The sequence below is a fragment of the Coloeus monedula genome (assembly GCF_965178545.1).
Source record: "Coloeus monedula genome assembly, chromosome: 5".
NCBI classification, from domain to species: Eukaryota; Metazoa; Chordata; class Aves; order Passeriformes; family Corvidae; genus Coloeus; species Coloeus monedula.
In genome coordinates this window covers 31,389,398-31,411,686 of record NC_138785.1, presented here as the reverse complement: position 1 = coordinate 31,411,686, position 22,289 = coordinate 31,389,398, and the positions used below count along the sequence as shown (strand labels likewise).

The window sequence follows — 22,289 nt, the reverse complement described above, 5'->3', positions numbered from 1 at the left end:
GTGTCTGCTACATGTCTGAAGTAACATACAGTAAAACAGAAAATATGCTTTTAGACATAAATAAGAATCATCAAGGGCAGTAGAAATTCATAGAGTATGTTTAAATTATGCAAAATTGTATTTAATTAACATAATATTTTGACTCTAATACTATACATTTTCACTTTGACAAGACGTTGAATGAGGATAAAAATTATCAGCATGAAACTTTTGGGAACAAGGCTTCCTCTAACATAAATGATTTACCTACATTCATTACAGTTAGCAATGTCAGCCTGACCTCACTCCAAAAAACTAAGTTTTGCTTTTGGGGAAGACAGGAAATCAGATTAATTTATATATTACTACTTATTTTGTGAAGCAAACCTGTTCCTTTCTTTAAAAAAACCAAACAATAACAAAGAAAACAACCCAAAACCAAAGCCAAATCCCCCCATATAGTACCAAATAGGATGGCTTTAAAGGAGGGTGAAAAGTTGATGGTCATGGTTTAATCATCATTCAGTAACTAGTATTTTCTAATTTATGACTGAGGTACTGATTCTAAGGACATGAATACAGATTTTCCATGCATTGTCACTAGGAGTAGGAAAAGGCTCAAAATATTATATATTTCCTAGAAACATATTAACTAATAATAATGCATACATATTAAAAAAGGCTTTTTAAATTTTTCATTTAAAAAAAATCAGGTCAAAATTTACTGCTTTCACACCTTCAATTTCCCTTTACTATGGGATCGTTTATAAAAGCTGTATCTATAATAGAACAAGTGAAGCAATACTTCACTTTTAAAAGAGAATTTATGTCTATATATACACACACACTTGTATTTAGTTATTTCAGTAAATAGACTGCTTCCAGGACTGGTTTTGTCGATATTAGATAATTTTGAAATAATCTGTCAGCATAGAAAAGTAGAACTTGCAAAGCAGTGATTTCTCTCTACCAGGCAGCAAATAAGTAGCAAATATATTAAAAGTAAACAGGGAAAAGGATTAACTAGAAAAGAACATTATATCTTTATCTGAACCTAACTGTTTTAACAGGACTCAAGGAATGTTTTTAATCTTCAAGTCAATAAAGGTTAACAAAATAAAATAAACTTCTGAGTTCCTGTCTTTTCTAGAACTTCATCTTTCCTGCTTAAGACATTTTTAGAGATATTATCAGTTCTGTGCCACCCCAGCCAACAGGAAAACTTACTTAAACATACCAAAAGGAGAAAAGCATTTTGTGAAAATACTTAATATGGCTTCTGGGTGGTATCTCATTTCACCTAGACCAAAACCAATTTAAAACCAGCTGCTAGCTAATGATTTCTAGCCCTGATAAGTAAGAAATCGCTCATGTATCTGAACTAAAGGACAGAAGATATTTATTATGTCATTTACAGAAGGGTGTTGCTTTCTGTTGAAGACTGAGGCAAAGAAGGCATTAAGTACCTCAGCCTCTTCCTCATCCTTGATTACCAAGCTCCCCTCCACATCCAGTGAAGACATTCTGTACCAGCTGTTCTGTTCCCAAACATTGACCTCTGAAGACCAATTTCCATTATCAAGGTACAGTCTCTTCTTGGACAGTACATCCTTTGCAATCCTACCATCATGATATTTTCAAAAGCTTTTTGTAAATTGGACTAGAGCTGAACAACAGGAACTGAGCAGCCTGATATCACCATCTAGTGTAACAGTCCACAGGCTAAACTACATCATTTTTAATTTTCTCATGGCTCAGTACAGTAAAGCAAATCTCCATGGACATTTCATGAAGCCATGCCCTCTGCAAAAAGAAGAGCATCCAAAAGATGTACTTATATTACCATTTCTTACACTGGTATCGAGGAAAGCTAGTTCTGCATTTGACCTAAATGTTTAGTCAGCCACAACTTCAGAGTAGAGATCTGATATAAAAATACATAAAGAGATAAAAATATAATCTTTTCCTAATAAGATCAGGACTCACCATCACTACCTTATTGGTGGTCTCATATGATTAAAAGCTATATTAACTTGCTGCTCAAACTCACACCCAGGGTATGAATTTCAATATCACTCACACTACTAGAATGTGTTTTGGCTCATATTTTCCACAGACAGCATGGACATAGGTAGATCAAGCCACATGGCATTATGAACTAGAGCCCTTATGCCATCTCTGCACAATGAAGGAGACTGATCCACACATCACTTCTGAATACTTACAAAAACTCCTCAGATTCTTGAAAAAAAAACCAACATAAAACCCCAGCCACATTATTCTAAAAATACAAGTACCTGACAACTGGGTGGTATTTGCAGGGTTGAGTTCTTAGTGTATGACTTTATTGAAGGCATTTTCAAGAAAACCTGAACTTCAAAGCAGTTCAGTATATATTCTACATGTCCAGTGACTGCAGACATTTTGAGATAACTGATTACTATTTTTGCAGTTTTGGAATTATTTCAGAAAGAAAGATCCTGCAAAAATCTCAAGGTGAAAACTTGAGTGGGTCAGAAACAGCATTATCTTTGCCTCTTGCAAAGTGTTTCCACAAACATCTTTTCTTTTCAGCAGAATTTTGGAAGTGTAAGGTCTCATCTTGACCTGGACAGTCTACATTTTATTCTGATTTCTTTTACTAAAATGCCTGGAAAGAAAGTAGCTTTTCTAAAGAATAAGGGTCATTTTGAAATTTCAGTCATAGCTTGGAACACTAACAGTTTTTGCTAAGTTAAATGCTTATTTCAAGCCAATATGTAAAAATATAAACCCAAAGAAACGTCAGGCACCTTACCTGTAAAAGATGAATTAGCATGAAAATGTTCACTGCTCTTGGATATTATATCCAATCTGTCTGCAAACTTGTCAAATCCACACATTAATGTCATGCCCCAGTGACTTTCGGGTACAATATTTCTCAAAAATAATATTGTATGCCATTACCTCCAAACCCGTTTATTTTACACAGGCAGTGATGGAAAACTACGTGCAAAGGTAACCAACCAGGACTAAATGGGTTTAGTTTCATTTGGTGCATGAGTGGCTTACACATAAAATTTCTACTAATTATATTGAAAATCCCCTGGCACAGCAGGTTGAGCAGATTCACCCTGAAGACAGTCATCAGAAGAGATAACTGCTGTACCATGAAACATAAAATGGTCAGAGGCTTCATGGTACTTATTACTTGTGAAATATGCAGGGGGAAAAAGGAGAAGTTGCTGTAGAACACATTCCAAACAGACTAAGGGAAAACCAACAGTGGCTAAATTTCCCAAGCTAGACCCATATAGTTAAATAGGGGGTTTGTTACTGGAACATGCATTGACTAAAGAGTTGGTGAAATTTCAGCTTGTCCACAAGATGCTAGTCACCACCTCTTCCTCTCCACTGCAGACCTTATTGAACTCCTTTTCTGTAATCAGATACAGAATTCAGTCTCAAGTGCCAGCTGCTGCTGCAGATACAACTTTGGATGTCCTTATACATGAACTCCTCAAGTTGGATATTTTCTGCTTTTTATCTGCACTTGATTTACCAAACTCTCAAACAGTCATAACCATGATTTGTATGGCTCAGTAAGGACTCTATTGCCTGACAGTACACGGAGTGTATTTTGGCAAAGTGGGACACAACAGTCTCTGCACAGCAGAGGTCCCACTGCAGTAACACTGACCAAACCCGAATCTTCTTATCAGGCACTGCCAACACTTCCAGACCTGGCACTGAAAGCCACATAAGCTTCACCACTCAATAGTTCTTACACCTCTTCAACATTTTGCCAAGATATTTGCATCATCATTCCCTTGTGTTGATACCACTTCATTTGTTCTCCAGTGTTCAGACCTCTGGGTCTTTCCCTGGAAACTTCTCCAACAGTCATAATTCCAGATTCTTATCCTCACTTATGTAATATTCTTCACAACATTGCTCTTCTGTATTTGTTATTGCATCCCTCTCTGCTACTTCCATCAAATGTTCTCTCCTGTTCTTTTGAACCTAAGGCCACAGTTGTGAATGTGAATGTAAGAACACGCATCCTTCTGCATGTAAGGCCACTCAGTGCAAGCACTTACACATGGGCCTGTCTTATGCCACCTGAACGGAGCATCCTCTCCTAAGCCACAGGCACGGCACTGCTCTGCTTCCCTGCCATCTCTCTCCTCACATTCCCCATGAAGCTCTGTAGCACAGAACCAGACAAAATACCAGCCCACTATGGCCTCTGAGAGATACTAAATTTGCTTAGAAGTTAAAAGGAAATTTTTAAATTATTCAGAACCTTTAGTTCATGTATTAGTTAGCTTAGAAAAAAAGCACGTTGCTCTCGCTGTTTCTCTCTACTTTCTTTTATTTATTTGAGTAGTTTTCCAACTCTTCTTATTGAGTTTCAACTGAAATAATATTTAAAGCTGTTCACTCTCAGGCTGCTGTCTTTATGATGTGCAGCCCTAGCACCAAGCATAACAGGACACCTTGGTAGTTAATAGAACATCAAAATCAGCTGTAAAACCATGTTGTGACTTTAGATAATCTTACTGACTGAAAAAATTTAAAATCCAATTAAATCAAATTATATGAAACAAAACAGTAGAATAAAATAAGGGTGCAAATTCAAAATATTTAACACAGTTAACAGAAGAAAATAATCCATGGAACATACTGTTATGGAAAAAATTATAAACATGTAACTGAAGAGAGTTACTATATTATCTGAACAATGTAACCAAGCGTTTTCTAATGAAGCACAGATGTAAAGAAGAGTGAACTAGCACAGCCAATCCATTTGAACTTACACTCCTGTATTCCTCTATTTCTCTGTTAAAATAAACATGATATTTAGAAATTAAAAGAACCTTTACATTTCCTAAATTAAACCATGTTCTAACTGTCTGGATTGTAACTACAAGGTGATGATATTGCTATTATTAAAAATATTAAATACATATATGTCAGAGAAAAAAGCTAATACATGCATCCATTATATTTTTTTATAATTCACTAAATATTAGCTACATTTTACATGAAATCCAAAAGTACATTTATTAGAAACCCACTGGCCCTCTGCATTGTGGAAGCCCATGCATGGCGTGAACACATTGCTGGGGAAACTGAATGGTTTGGTTAGGAAAGCCAGCTTTATACAGCAGAGCAAAATCACTGTGAAACCTGCTTCCACCCATAATGGAAACTGTACCCTATGGAATCACTCAAATCTTCCCAGACACTACCTGCTCACGTTCAGTATTACTGTCCTGCAGACACTTCAACATGCAGGGTAAATGCAGCTAATAAGCATAATTAGCTCAGACAGTGTATTTTAATTTAGTTTTGCACTAAAGGCTAATTGCCTACTCAGCGAAGGGGAAGTGTAACATTTTTTTTAAGATGCTTACCCGAGGGCCCTGATCACCTTGATCTCCCTGCAAAGTGGAAAGATGAGATGATAGGTTTAACACAGCATCTGTGTGCTACCCAGCTCTCTTACATAATCTAACATTTCACTGCATCAATACAAACGGTCTCTTGAGTTCATGCTGGGAGGGCTTTCCAGTCACCTTGTAAGAATCACCTGAACATCAACTCACCTTCTCGCCTTTTGGACCAGGAGGGCCCTGAAAGAAACAAAGGCAAAGATTAATTACTGATACTGATGAAGTCCTGGGATGCAGCAAGAAACAGGTCTGCACCAACCTGCAATTTCTTCCCAACTATGTATTTCCTTAAAATTTTTAACTCCAAATGCCCGGGCTATTCCAGAGATGGCTTCTTCACTGTACTAATAATAGGAACTGCATGCTATTCCTTGAATAGTTTGCTAATCCTGTGTGTTGAATCAGTCTACTTAGACAAGCAAAACTATGCCTGAAATGGCAAAATTTCTACTGATTTCACTTAGGGACAATAGTTTATCTCCTATCAGATAACAAAAGTTTTCTAAGACTGTAAAAGTTCTTTGCAAGTGCACTTAATAAACTCAAATACATATAAATCTGTCCTGTATTTTGGCACCCTCCTTGTCTTAGATTGTCAAAGAAAAATAGATTAGGAAATCTAAAATTAGGGTTTTCATTCCTTTTTCTGGCAATACTGATGTTTAGTCTCAAGCATACTGTTTAGTCAAAATGAGCTCTTTGTGTAACATGATTTTGCAGGAGTATAACTTTTTGTTACTTACCACCCAACAAACAGTAAAGTGACAGAATCACAAATATGGAATCACAAATATTCTATTTTTATTGAGCACTTTCCAGAAAGCTAGCAGCAGATTTCTAAACCACTAGTTTTTCAGGTTAGTATCCTGTGAACAAAAACGCCATCAGTCTGCAGAAAACTGGCTGCTGAGACAGTGCAGACTCTACCTCCAGCTTTCTAAAAGATATGCAAGCGTTTCATTACAAAGAAGGACCTGAGATACATATGAAAGCAGCTGTAAACAAAGAAGGAGCCATTCCAGCTAGCATGGTTCACTGTTATAACACAAAGAGAGTGTGTGGCAGTGTGTGTGTTTGTGAGGGTGTACGCATGCAGAACAAGAAGAGATTGTCGCCAACAACACGGGCAAAAATTCACGTGGTTCACATAAATGCAGTGGAATGGAGGTCAGTCTGCTGTGTATTAAACATTTGATCAACCACAGGAAAGTCTTTGAGAATCCCTGTCGTAGCCAGTTTTCTGCTTAGTTTTAAGGGCTTCTGATGCATGCCAGAGAAGAGCATCTGCTGCTAAGTAACTCAAGGAGTTAAAGCATATGCCTCTCCTTCCATGGTCTGCCATGTCTTCTGTCTGCTGCCGAGGACAAAGAAACAAGTCTGCCTCCTGATGTCCCTACGACTCCTTCAGGAAGGACAGTGCTCACTGCCGGCTGAGTGGAAACTATCTGCTCAATTAACTATGACCCCCGCCCACTTTGTGTTGCCCTGCAAGCACTTAGCCTCTTTAAAAACAAATTAAACAAAATAATTTAATGAATAAATACAATCTAGCTGCACCTTTAAGGTCTCTCCATCTGGTTTTTTTTTTTTTATACTTTTACTGTCTTTTCCCAGTTCACATGTTCACAGAACTACATACCAAAAACTACACGCAGCCCTGTCTCCTTTTAGCTACAGTCCCCACATACAAGTACTGTGATGTGACATTACAGCAGAGCAGGTCTGCTTTAAAACTTTCACATACATGCCACAGAGCTCGTGAATTTGCAAATTCATACCATCAGTAACACAGTAATTGCAAGATGGGAAGAACTAAACTCAGTGCTGGCTGTTGCTGCCTTTTCCATAGCGAACGCTGAGCACAAGTGAAAGGCTGTGCTCACGTGTTCTACCTCCTTGAATTATCAAGCCATTACTGGCTCTGAATATCTTACTGGCTGCAAAGTGCAAATAGCATGACCCCTATCTGCTACAGTCAGAATCCAATTTCTTGGGCCTTAGGCATGAAATTATAGATAACATGACATGACTGAGACTGTAAACAGATGTTGTCTTGCGGGAGCTGTTGCTGCCTTCATTTAGATGCTCAATGCCATTCTTATGCCCAAGAGTGGCCCTGCTTCTGATGGGTTTTGGCTCATAACTTTTCTGAGGGGTGCTCGCCACAACTCTGCCTGTTGGTAGAAGCTAAGACAGGAGAGATCACATCAGCTGCCTGAACTAAGCTGGCTCACTGAAACAGAAACAAGTTAGAGCTCACATGAGTGGTTCAGCCACCAGATCTGGAGGGCTACTGCACTGTCTCCCTGGTACAACTGCTGGCAGTATGTTCAGCCATCTCCAGCTGCACAAGCAGCCCCTGCCCCTACCCTGCCTATTTTCCACTGTTCAGAGTTCTCTGAAAGCACAGTCCATACCCATACATGTTTTTTAGTAAGACTGAATCATATATCTCTTTTTTTTCCCTCCTTTTTCTGTGCAGGATTTTCTGAAAATGACCTGTGCACATCATAATCAGAATTAGTTTTGTGTCTCATTGTTCGGTGTTTTCTCTCCCTAAGTGGCATACACCATCATCTCTATCAAGTCACCTTTCCAGCCCACAAATTTTTCATATAAGTCTTCACATGTATCTGACAAGGTTACTGTACCAGGAGTTAAAAACAGCTTTCCAAAAGCCCACAAAAGCACTTCTGGTGTGAACATTCTCACAAGTCTCTTCCCTTGTATTTTCAATGTTTTTGCTTTCCACAAGAGTCTTGAAAAACAAACAAACAATTGCAAACAAAAATAGCTCTTTTGGATGCAAGTGAAGAGAACCAGTGGGGTTTCTTGAAAATAAAAATTAATGCAATACTTTCATGGCTCGTTCACCCATCTCTGGCTTTTCCCCCACTGTTTCAATTGCCCTCTATTGTTTTTGCAACTTTAAACAGAAAATTCCTATCCTCAGCCTTTGACATCTTCTTTCCATTTGTGCTGAGAAATTCTCCCAAGGCTTTTACTGCAGAGTTTATTACTGTATGTACACTGAGTGGAGGCAGGGAGGAAGAAAAATCTGAGGGGAAGTTGGGTTTGTGGGCGTGGGGTGTGATTAGGAGACAGATTTGTTTAAAGGAGGGCAAGGTTTCTTCTGTTTAAGGGTACAGACACAAAGCACAGAGTGAGTAAAATAACACTAGTTTTGTAGGCCACAGCATAGACTTGCTGCTTTTTTCCCGGGGAGACTTCTGTGCTTTCGTTTATGAGATGGCAGAGATCAAACCGTGAGCTGCCGAACAAATGTGAAAGCATTTTGTGTAAGTTATATGAAACGTCTGAGGTCAGAGCATTTCTGAAATAACTTTACAGTGTTTTCACTGGAAACAGAGGCTCTTTTCTCAAAGTGCAATTATCTACTCCAGACTACTATACATTTCCAAGGAGAGTTTATAGCCTGTTTCACATAAGCAAGGCCTTGTAAATCTCAAACACATGCAAAATCTGCATTCATAATTAGGCGAAAAATACTACTGTTTTTAAAACGAGGTCTCCTAAAGCAGACTGAAAGGCCTCCAGGCACCTGCCAGCCAAGAACAAAGCTGAAATCAGGGTCAAGTCCAAAGAACAGCTATGTTCAGGATTACCAACACGTGACCCCTTTTTCTTCTTTCCCCTTTTTTGCTATCAAAATCCCATTTCCATTCTCTGATGAAATTTTCCAGAATAGAATAGAAGGGCAAGAGAATGCAGTACTAGAAAACAGGAGACTGATCCTTGCAGTCTTCAACAGAAAAGATTCCCTTAGAATTAACTGTGATCAGCATGATTTTTTTCACACAGCTGGAATTTTATAATTCATTCCCTGAAAGATGCTAATTTCGTATCCTACCCTTGAGGCCACTGCCACCTATATAGTTTTGCAAAAGTTAGATTCAGAGACCTCTTAAAAAGCCAATAGTTGACTTATATTGGTTTTACAAACACTCATAATTATCAAAATTCTCTTACAGATATATTTTCTCCACATTCCTATTGCTACAGACCTGCCTTCAGTCATAATACAGGAAGTTCTGCTGTAAACTCACCCAGAAGGCTCCAAGCATTGATAGGACAGTAGAACTGAAAATAGTTGGGGATTCTCAGTACAGGGTTCAAAGAAACAGCCATGTTGAAGGTTCTGTAGAAAGCTCCACAGTCAGGACAGAGGAATGCAGATTTTTCCTGACTGTTAGACAGCACATATGATGCCTCTGTAAAAAGGACCTGCCAGTCCCCAGCACAAGCTGGTGACAACCAACCAACAGAATCAGCTGGACTGTGACAGTCCCAGGTCCCACTGGGATCATCCCCCTTCACAGCTCCTAAGGAACATGACATGTCAAACTTGACAGCTCCCATCACACAGAGCTACCACGGAAGACACAGGTAATAGTAACTTTTCAGACACAGTCACTCTTTCCTACATTTGCACCACAACAGCCACAGGCTAAAGCAAGCTGGCAGCTGGAAAACTGAATGTAGTTTGCAAGGTTCAGCCTTCATTGTCATTTGGGATCGAAAAGCATACAGTGCAGTCATCCCTACCAGCAACTACAGCACCCACAGTGTGACTGGCAGCCCAAGGGAACAGCAGCCTTGCAGAGAGGAGCAGAAAAGTGAGCCAGCTATTCCAGTGTCATCCAGACAAATCCAAAAAGGGAATCAATTTGCCAGCTTAGTTGAATCATGTTTTCACAACTAAACAGCACGCCATACATTGCTTAAGTTAATTCAATACTGCAGATTACTTTGAGGGTAAAAGGTGGCTTTAGCACATAACAACAAAATAATCAGATACAAAGGTCAAACTTTCTTTCTTTGAAACCTGACTCATGACTTTGATAAATTACAAGAATCTGACTGGAACAACAGTCCCAAGTTTATCCTATAATTGCTACTAAATATTAGGATCAGATATGGTGAATCATAGGAGGTTATACAGAGTGTTATGAAACACTACTGTGTTTCATAACTATTTCAAAGTTCCTACACTCATTTCAGTCTTGTGTCCACTACGCAAGCTCTGAACTACTGAGCAGTGTGGTTTTGGCATCTGCTGAACTTGGTCATGTTTTCAGCCAGTGTTTACATATGCTAGTTTACAATGCCAACATTTCACCTTGCATCAATTTTGCAAGTACTCAGAAGAATTTTCAGTGAATCTGAAAAGTTTCTACTCCTGAAGTCCCTTCTTTTTACATGTTTTATTCTTCCCCTGTAATATGACTGACTTACGATGAAAACTTCAACCAACCACCTCTAAAAAGACTCTTACTGATATTTCATTTCCTCCCCGTATAGTATAAAGTTTTTGTTAAAATATCCTAAGCAGAGAAAAAGAAACCTGAATTTTTGACACAATAATGGTGACTGACTTAAAAAACATTATGTAAATTATTTAAGCTGAGAAATATAAAATTGATTTATATAGCAATCTAGATAAACAGCTCAGTTAACATTCACAACAGCAAATTCTAAATGACTCCTGCTGTAAATTCAAACAACTGTATTCAGAAGTCAGTGATTTATAGCAATATATAAACCAGACAAGTTTATAAATTACAGGCAGGAGAACACAGTCTACCCAAAATATGTCAAGAAACCATTTAGACTGTAATTTAGACATTGATTTCTCATGCAGTGCTCTTGCTGATGTTGGGATGGGGTGCTTTTTTTGAAATTTGTAATGCTGCTCACAAAAACCATCAGCTCACATTAGAAGCTGCAGAAGGGTCACAGCTGACTGACTAATCCAGTGCCCAGGAAGAAGCACAAGGCCCAGTGTCCCAGGCAAGCAGATGCTAAAGGGCATCTCCTCTTCCTCACACTGACATACTTTCTTTCTTTGATTAATCAGTAAGACTGTCATCTTCTCCCCTTTCCCTTCCTTCTACAGACAAACATAATGTTTTTCTTTGAAAACCTACAGAACAACACAAAGGGTCCTACAAAGGTTCCGTGGTACAGAGGGTATGTGACTACGTACCCATAGCCTGAGCATGAAAAAACAAGGATCAGCTTTACTATTTCCACAAATTAATTTAAGTAAACATTGTGATTCGAACCTGCCGTTTCTTGTGAGTCAAGCAGCTGCTGTATGTGCCAGTAAGACCAATTTTACGGTGACAGAAAAAACTGGCACATTCTTAAAGAAAAGAAAATGGCTTCTGGCAAAGTCAGAAGCCTTCTGACGTTCACCTACTGCTCAATGCACTGCAATACACATATTTCCTGAATCTTGGCCCTCGTTGCCTTGTCCACAGTGCACCTTCCTATTCTCCTACTTGGTTAGATAAGCAGAAGTTTACTGATGATGTTAGAGATTTGATGCAATGCTGTAAAAAAAACCCAAAAAACACCACAAGGAAATTCCATTCTTGTAAGCTGGTAAAAGAGGACAGATGAGAAAACCTAGTACTTCTGTATCTCTCATGTTATAAGAAAACAACCAGAGTTTCTGATTTTAATAACAGGAAGGAAGGAAGACTGCAAGGATGATAAAAACACAGTCTCTTGGTTACTTCAAAAACACAGAAACACACAAATTTTTGGCTGGCACTCAGAAATGCAGGAAGACATAATAAAACAACTGATGTGGGCCCTACAGAATCAAAATTCAGAACGCAGACTGAACAGGGAGCTTTTCTTACTATTACTGTTATATTTCCACCACAGTCTCAGGATTTTTTGAAGTTCAATCTATGATTTTTAACAATATTTTTAATGACAACATCATATCAGCTTCAGTGTTCAATATTTGGTTTATAAAAGATCTCAAAAATGAGACATTTTTGATACAGACTGGTTGAGGCTTCCTACTCTTCCACCCATCCTCCAGCAGATCCCTGTCTCATTAGAGTCCACCTGAGACCTGAAAAAGCATCACATGCTATCTTAGACTCACCAAACAGTTTGGGTTGGAAGGGTTTAAAGGTCATTTAGTCCATCCTCCCTGCAATGAGCAGGAACATCAACTTGAACAGGTTGCTGGTCAACAAGTTGCCTATCCAACCTGACCTTGAGTGTTTCCAGGAATGAGGCATCCACCATCTGTCTGGGCAACCTGTGCCAGTTTTTTGCCATCCTCATTGTAAAAAATTTCTTCTCTATATATCTAGTCTCAATCTACCCTCTTTTAGTTAAAAACCAGTAACCCTTGCACTATCATAACAGGCCCTGCTAAAAAGTATAGCATGAACAAGATTAACTCCTCATCCTCCAGTAACTCAGTTAGGCTGTTCTGCACTCCTTTACCTTCATAGAGCCTCCCCACTTCTTCCTCTTCTTCTTTTTTTCCCCACTTGATCCTGTACTAAATGACTATACAGCAGAATTTTCTTTTATCCCCTCTCCATTAGGAATATCCATACTTTTGTGTGTGTGTCCATGTGCGTGTGAGAGCATGCTGCTGGTGGGATTTAAAAAACAATGCTGCATTTCTATATCAGCATTCACTCAATAGTTGAGTGGTTATGTCACAAGGAACAGAAAAGTGAATATATAGCATGGTAGCTATGGGATAGACAAAAATGAGTCTGCTGTCAATAGAAGAAAATATTTATTTTAAGTCATGGGATTTTTGGTAAGATTCAAGAGCTTGTAAGATTCGATAATAAAAGAAAGTGTAGTTGATTTAGTGTCTTGTACCTTTTTTAATAAGTATTCACTATATTCAACAGCAATGATGCCACAGGAATTCAATGAATTAAAAATCTATGAAAATAATGCTTGGTAAACAGGAAGACAAAGAAGAATTAAAGGCTACCTTCAAATTTTACAACAACAAGAACTAGAGTGCAAAGATTTTTCAACACTGATTGATCCACCTTTTCTTTAGAAGAACTGCATTATTTTTATGTCAAACTATTGAAGCAGGAAAAATTTTATAGCTCTAAACTGTTTTTATTTCTACAGATTTCATGCCTTTTATTTTGCATCGAACATTGAAAGGGATATGAAACAAATGGGGAAAAGTAAGTAGCACTCCTTAACCCCCTGTTATCTCCATTTATTAAAATAACAGTGGCATAGTGCCACTCCAGAGGAGTCTTCTGCACTAGCCAGTGGGAACTGCACCCATAAGCAGCCAATAAGCAGAATGTACAAATACAGAGCTATTTTGCTCAAAAAATACTCATATACTTCTGGCACCCTGGTCTAAGGAGATACTTTGGGCATTGATGCCTTGAACTCAATCACAACATTCTACTTTATGGAAGCAATTAATATGCCCTAGAATTAAATAAAAATTTGAGGAAAAGAAAATTAAAAACAAAAAAGAAAAAAGATTCTTAAAAGAAAGACCAATATAGCCCAGTGAAATTTAGGGCTTATAAAACTGCTTTGGGATTATAAAATTACATTCTGGGTTTCTTTCCTAACACAATAGAAATTGAAAAGAAAAAAAAAAATACATATTTTGCCAATCAAACTAATGAAATCCTTTTTCCAGTTTTTGAGATAAAAAATTCACCATTAAGTACTTTTTATACTTCCTTTGGTAGACTTTTATCCATAGGCCAGCTCTCTCATTTATTCCTAAAAGCTTAGTAAGAAAAAAGCTCCTCAGTGGGAACAGTAGTTCATATTCCAGTGTTTCAGCTATTTTTTAACCTAAAACCTGAACAGTGGCTTCTGTAATTCAAACACCTCTGGTGCTTCCCTGATTGTTTACTAGCCTGGTAGATGATTCAGCTGAAATGACAGTGCCCTTTGCTTATTTAATCTTTTCTTGTTTGACTTAAAACAACCTTTTCGATGAGGATGGCAGGCTGAACTTCAAGTATTTTGGAGAAAACAGACAAAGGATGAAAGCAAGGGAAGGGGGGAGTTTCAGAGCAATGGAGATTCACCACCACCACTCACTGCCTACAGGAGAAGTACCTATGGTCATCAAAATACATCTTCCAAGCTCCCTGGCCTTCTGGATATTTCAACTTTGCTGTCTGCATTACTACTGTGTGATAAAATAGCATCCAAATATCTATCAGGCAGATCCTCCTTTGACCAGCAGCTGAGTCTAGGAGATTTATGTACTTCATTAACAGATGCTGCACAGGGTGCAGCTCTACAAAAAAGTAGTAACTACACAGAAACAGACGACTGAAATTCAAAAAAACCCACCCCTCTCTGTTCATCTATTTGACAAAAGGGCTAGTTTCAAAACAAGGCTGTTTTTTGAAGAATTTTGGCCTGTACCTGCTATCACATCAAGGCACATTTACTTTAAAGTAATAAAGGCCGAATTTGTGTAAACAAACAAACCTGCACAGCTCACATCCAAACAAGGTTTTGCAGCTAACATGTATTTGCTGTATTTAAACCTATTTTCAGCAAGGGGATTTTAACACAGACTTTGAAACAGGGAAGGCCAATTCCATTCTTCCATTTACTGTGGTGACTCCACACTGGTTTCAGTAGCAATGCTTTTAGTTTCACTCAGTATTTCAAAGGCACAGCACACTGTCCATACACTGTTTTTTCTTTTCCAAATTTTGCTACTCAGTACAGGAGACATTTTCTCATTCAAGGTAGTAGAATGTCAAAGAAACATTTAGATATCTCTTTAGTGTTGTCTGCAAATGCTACTATAAAATGCTACTGTGAAAGATGTGTGCTTGATTACTTATATCATGAATGGTTAAAAGAAAATGGCAGTAAAATAGTAGTATAAAGCCACAGCCATGTAAAAAATAGTGTAAGGGGTAGAAAGGCTTCTGAGACATCCACAGATTAAGAACAGTGAAATTATTTCAGAAACTAGATTACTTTTTAAACTTCAGAGTATGCTAATGCTTGGGGAAAATTTATTTCAGCAAAATACCAGACCTTTCTCTGAGGAACTTATTCTGCTTTCTTTCCTATGCCCCCTTGCAAGTTCTGTAGTCCCGTAAATTGTTCCATTGGTACCCAAAAAAGCCTTTTTACAAGAACTGTCTGACAAATATTTTGATAAAAGCTACACTGCACAAAGCCACCTGAGGTGACCTGCAAATATTAGGTTACTGCAAATGCTTCTGAACTATCACAGCTACAAGTCACTGCTTAAAAGAGGCAAAGACTTGACACTCTAAGTCATAACTCTAGTCTTGATGGGGATGTGTCAAGCCTAAATTACAGATTAATTTATTTAACATCAAATAGTATACAGACAGAAAAGCATAAAACATAGCATATAAAATAATATTTATGTCACAATAAGACAAACAAATGTCACTACAAGAACTAAGTCTTTCATTTATCTTCACCAATTCCCTTATCCACAAAGGGGAAAACTACAATGATGTATTTCATACAGCTATTTTGAGAACTTTTCAGCTTTGTGAAGTTTGAGATGGAACACCAGATAAATGCAAATGAGTTTTTGCATCAACTACAAACATACACATACTTTTATATGCAGACATATTTAAAAGTGAGATGATTGAATATATTTTTGCAACCTATAAGGCTGGAAACATCTTTATGCAGGAAGCGATTTAAGACAACATAAAGTTTATTAAAAACAAAACTGTTTTCTGCTCAAAGACTAATAGTATGGTCTACAAAATTCAGAACATCTTCAGGGGAAATTAGACACATATGTATATTTATACTTAAATGGATATTCATTCTTTTTGGCAAATGATCACTAGCAGACATACTGGGCAATATAGCCGGATTGTATTTCTGAAAATACGTGATTCTCTTACATGTTTCTCAGCAGCTCACAGCTCTTGAATGTTACTGATGGATCTCAGTAAAAAACTATATTAGGAAATCCTACAGTATTGCAGGGACGGACAAAGCATTTTTGAAATTGTCAATCTGAATTAAAGCTCAAAAACAGAATGGACGCTTCCATGCCATGCTCATTAGTAACATTACTGGCAGTACACAAAATACTCTAATGAATGTAACTGCTGCTTTTTCTGGGTTTTTTTCCTTCTCTCCTCGAAACTTGACTCACACTTACAGGAAAGAGTAACATACCAGCACAGCTCTTCATGCCAGCATCAGTTCAATATAAAAAACCTAAACCTTTTCTGCTACAATATAAATTTGCTTGAAGTAAAACTTCAGTTCAGGAGTGTCACTTTATAATGGGAAATACAAATTTTGAAGGTTTTCTCTAGCAGCCTGAGATCCAAATCTCCCAGGTCTGCTCAAGTTTACAGAACTTTCAAGCATCTAGCACAAAACATCACCAGTCTCTGAACTGATAATGGCTTTCAAAGAATCTCTGATATTTTGAAAGCCTTGTGAAAGACTAATGTCTTAGACATCACAGCATTATCTTCAAGTCACAATAAGCTTGATGAAACACACATTTTTATAACTCTTAATTTCTTTTTTTTATTAAAGCTAGTGAAACTACTGGGATCTGCAACAAATTGAACAGGAATTCAAAGCTGAAATACAGCATGAAGATCACTAAAAACAATAAGCCAGCATGAGTTTAATATCAAATTAAAAACATGTGCAGCAGGATAGTAAAATACTATATAATATTCCCAAACACAGTGCAATACGTTGCTTTGACATAATCCCTAATAGAACACAGAACACACTAGTGTATTTCTGCCATATGTAGAATAAGAGGAAGAAAATACAAAGGTCATTTGATAAAGAAATGATTTAGGAATACAAGAAATACTTCAGAGTCCTTAATTATATTTTGACAACCCTTTGTAATGTCATAATGGAACCACAGTACTAAGTTTGCAATTGCTTTTTTGTACTCATACGTACTCTGTTAAGCTAAGCAATGCTTTACCAAAATTAAGGCTTGCAAGTAATTTTTGCTTCACAGTTTCTCACTTGCTGTTAGAAGATCGACTATGCCCTGGTGACAGCTGGAACTTCTAGATGAATTGATGGAATGCTAATGTGTAATTCTCCATCACATTTATACTGGCATATGTCACCAGTGAATCAGACCTTCATGTTTATTTTATTAAAACAAACCCAACTCTTTTCAAAAATGAATGATGCCACCATGAAGAAAAGTTGGTAACATCCTACAAATAGAAAGCTCTCATGCATATTTTCTTTTAGAGTTTTAAATATTAGGTTTATGTATTTCCTTATTTTAGGGCTTGTTTTTTCACAAAAACAGTATCATAAATTGCTGCTATGCGAACTATGAAATGAGGAGATCAACTTCTACAAGTTTTGGGTCAAACAAACTGTTCTCAAACCCCATCTTCCAAGCTTTCTTTATTTGTTGCATACAGCTACTCCCAAAGGAGATCTTTAGATTCAGTAAAAGAAGCCACCTTCATAAGAGCAGAATTTATTTTACAAGGACATCCAGAGCTGATAATTATGTTGCATGAAGAGCCCTTTTCACAGAATTCTGTACAATGAATATTCTTATTTTTCTGTTTGTTGAAAATCAAAATGTAGACTGAATCAGTAATTGTAAAATTAACAGAGTTCAAGTCTGATACTTTCTGAATCGAGCAAGAAAATCAGAAATAAATTATCTGTTCCAGGAAATGCTGTGGAATGTCTGAACATCTTGCTATTTCAGCACCAGATAGTTACTGAAATTGTAATTCAAAAGCATGCCTACCAGAGTAAGTAAAAGAACACAGTAGCACAGCTGAGGTAGGAGTCTGGCCTTCTCTTGGTGTCTGACAGAGCCTGATGAGCAGAGATCTAAAAAGTCTAATTATCCCCAACTACATTCACTTATCAGGGTACTGAGAGAAGTCATCAATCTGCCATTAGAGGCTCCTTTGCAATTCCTGACAAAAGGGTGGGAAAATACAAGTAAAAAAACACATCGAAAGCAGAGCATAGCATCAAATGGTACAAGAATTTTGTTTGTTGATGCCTGGAACTTTTACCCTCCTCCACCTTTTTAAATTATGTGTGGTGCTTCCTTAGTATTGGTAAAACTGATAGTTCACAACAATTTGCTCCTAAATCTCCAATTCTGTGCTCTTTTCTTTACAGAGCAAAGAATCCTCTTACTTGCACTAATACTATCTGCTTAGGCAAGAAAACCATTAAATATTCACAGCTCTTCTGGTTTACACATGTGCATAAATCTACCAGTGTTTTATATTTTGAAAGCGCTCATTGTTGTCAATTCTTTTTAACAAAATTAACTTCTATTTTATTACATATGAAGCTGAGAAAGCATCATACTTAAAAACAATTAAGTGCATTATCTCATTCTGAGAAGACATATTTCTGGCATCTTCTGTGTCATAAACACTTATGTATATAGTAAATGAAATTTTGAGCATGATTTCTCCTCTTACATTCTCTGATGTGGTTCATTTGAGCAGCTAACATAAAATGAAAAGCCATGAAAATGGCATTTCTTTCTTCATGTTCACAAATCAACATGAACTGTTTCCTAAACAGATCTCACAACTTCAATAGTGTTCACAAATGCTATTACCATTTAAGAAAGGAGAATGGCAAGCAAACTAAAATTCTGCCTTCTAAATATGTATGAAACTTAGTACAAGCTTGTTTATTTATGATGCCCTCAGATTAATTTCTCTTCTCATAATTTATAGTAGATTGTCATTAGCAGCAAAGTGATCAAGGATTCATCTTTGTATAAAGAAAGTAAGAAACACTTTTTCAAGTCTGCTACCTAATGTTAATAAACTAATTGTCAAAGTGTGACAAAAAAATCTGACCTTCACCTTGTAACTCAAAAGCAGATTAGCATCTTCATATTCAGACTGAGTTATACAATCCTTCAGCTGGATCAGAAGTTTACAAAGGAGCACAGGGTATCAGTTTCTACAAGGGGAAACACCCCAAAAGATCATTCTCTGCAGCGAGAGTAGCTGACGGCCTGGGTACAACTGCTGGGATTCTCCCAGGAGCAGTAACTTTGCTGCTGCACTATGTATCTGAAAGTGAAGAACTATTTCTTCAGTATTAGGCTGATTTTGTCCTTCATAAGTGTATTTCTTGCCTCCTTCCCCCACTCTCCATGCAAGTGAAGAGTCTTCAGGCATTCCGGAAAGCAAACTGCCAGAAAAAAGGAATGTGGGGTTTACACCTCAATTTATGGTGATCGGAACAAAAGAAACATACCCAGCTCTAATGATCTGACAGGTAGAGATCACTTTGCAGCACTGGTCAATAGGACATTATGTATCTTGCCCATAGCTTAAATAGCAATAAAAAACCACATATACGCTCCCTTGATGTTATCAACTGCCCTACTACTGAATGGCATGCACTGAGAGGAGTATTTAACTGGATGTGGAATGCAGATGGCTATCCAAACGATCAAAACTGAAAGGGAAACTCAGCAGGAATTCAAGTACAATTTCTTTATACACCCCCTTTCCCATCCTTCCTACCATCAGTTACTCTTTTCTAAGATCTAGAAGTTCTCCCTAGCATCACAGTGTTCTCTAGGAAGTGATAAATATCTTCCCAAGACTGCTGCCTTCCAAAACCACTCAAAACTAGGGCCTGTGGCCTGCTTTGTTTCTCTGTCCTTCAACAAAAACCAGGAAAACTAAAAGTTAAAATGGTTCCCACCAGCTCTGTTGACAGCACAAGCCAGTAATAGCCAGTTTAACCATGAATCAGAATCTCTGTCATCAGAAATTAAAAATACTCTAGTCACATACCCTGGTGCTTGATGGTGAAAAAGAGACGCATACATCTGTCACCAGAATCACTATGGAAACCCTTCATCATGCACAAAGCACTGGAAAATTTCAGGCTGTTCTAACACCGCGTCCGTGGATGTGTCACATAAAGGAAAACAAGAATCTCACAAAAACAAGTATCAATCATTAATATTTTGTCCATTTCTAATGCAGATTTGGACAGCTGCCAAAGAGAAAGGGGAAGCATCTGTGAGGCTGCTGTATCTCAAAGTCCCACACAGAGAGTGATCATGTATGCTGACATGAGAGACAAAGTACATTCTGCTAGAGATAGGCCAGGGAGAGGCTATTGCCTCGAAAAAGAAAACAGTTGGCTGGCAGAGACAAAGTCACACCAAAACACAACCTTGCCCCATACTTAAGAGTTGTCCATAGTTTTAGTTCAGCAAGACTTTTTAAAGGATTGTTTTGTCTTCCTTCACCATAGTACTAAAAGCATGGCTTCTAGTATGTGGATGAACTTTACCTCTAAACAAGAAAAAAAGTTTAAAATAGCAAGCCTTCTCTCTTTACCCATTTGTTATGGAATTAACGTTAGACTAGAAGCCAAACACTGTTCTCTGACAAGCAGGAATACTTCCATTATTTTAAAAAGAGAAAGCAGAAAGTATGGGCAGAATTTGGTTGTATAGATTTATTGGGAGAAGAACCCTTTCTGGTTCAAGCTAATCTAAATACGTATTTACATTCCAGATAAAAAAAAACCAAACAGATTTTTTTTGGGTAAATCAAAAGCCCGAATTTGATTTTGGCAAAAAGATTAAATATTTTATTACTTGCTCTTCTACAAAGAAACACATTTATTATAAAATATTTAAAATATTTGTAATTTAAATTTATTTTAAATAAAGGTATTTAAAATAGCTTTCTTTTTAAGAAAACCAAAATTATAAGAAGGAACTTTATTTTTTTAAGATTAGGCCTAGAAGTTCTTCAGTTTTTTTATTGTGGTCTTTACTTTTGAGACCTGCAACAGAACCATAAGCTTTTTCTGGAAAAAACAAAAAAAAAAAAGGGAAAAAAAAAGCCTGTGAGTTGTAATAAAGCTTGTTACTACTTAAGATGGGAAAATGTGAGGCAAAATTGTATTTTGTCATATATTTTTGAAGAAAATAAGCAGTAAAAAGTTCAAAGTTAAAATGATGGGAGGTGTTACTGATCTGTTGTGCCCAGTAATTAGGTGTGTGTTGGGTGAATTTAGCGTGTATTTTATAAAGCCAGAGACAAAAAAGAATAAGTGTTAGTAAAACACTGATTTATTCTTGATCTTAGCATGGACTTGCATGGCTAGGATATCAGAAACTTTCTAAGTGCTTCTCCAGTCAGCATAACAATTTTGTTCTTTGAAGCCAGGCAGCCTTTACTTACTAACCAAAGTGATCAATACTTTTAATTTTGAATTTCTCATGGACACAGTTAAGACCTGGGAAATTGCTGACAATCATAACAGGCTGGAATTGCTGCATCATTTTAATGACACGCCAAGGGGTTTTGAATTATTTTATCTGTATGCAAATGGATTCTGTTTTCTGTGGATACTTTAGTTTTTAAAAATCTTGAGATTTTCAACCACAGCTTTCAATATTTAAAAAATGCTGCCTCACAAAGTTATCTGGATCTGGGTTTCAGTTTAAGGGGAAAGGCTTCTAAATGTACAGCCTCCATGTAGTTGCCTGAGACACGCAGATGTCAACACTGGCTAGAAAGCAATTCAGCAGAATGGTTATCTGATTCAGTAGCTGCCTACAGTCAGAATCTGGAATTAGGAGGCACGAATGTGTACAGCCAGCGTCATGTGAGAGATTCCCTAGGTATCCAAGACAGCTGCCCGTGACTGACAGCTACAACCACGGCCCAACACAGACTGCAGCCCGGGTACATAAAACAGCCAGCGGCTAAGGCTGGAGAAGCTGGATCAACTCACACAGCAACAAATGCCTGAATGCAGACAGCGTAATTGAGCCCGAGGAGTTTACCATGAGCGGAACAGGCTTCTAGGTGCACTGAGTATTGACCTAACCTTCACTGGCTGCAGGGAATGCTTAGACACCTCATAGGTCAACACCTACACAGAAGCCTCTGCCTTTAGGGATCTTGATCTGAAGCTGAACACGACTCTGTCTTATGCCATTATGGCTTCCCCACCAGTGCTCTCAAAAGCATTATTCCTGGACTCAATCAGCCAGACGAAATGACGAAGTACACACATATC

At 37.5% G+C, this 22,289-nt stretch overlaps 1 protein-coding gene across 1 annotated transcript in view; it reads right to left on the bottom strand.

Moving 5' to 3' along the window:
- COL25A1 (collagen type XXV alpha 1 chain) overlaps positions 1-22,289 on the bottom strand; it is a gene marked incomplete at both ends in the record, with an annotated part of 297,729 nt that overhangs the window by 91,940 nt on the left and 183,500 nt on the right. The window contains 2 exons of the mRNA XM_082281981.1: positions 5,379-5,405; positions 5,571-5,597. Of these exons, the coding sequence (XP_082138107.1) occupies positions 5,379-5,405; positions 5,571-5,597 (54 nt within the window). The remainder of the gene's footprint in view (positions 1-5,378; positions 5,406-5,570; positions 5,598-22,289) is intronic.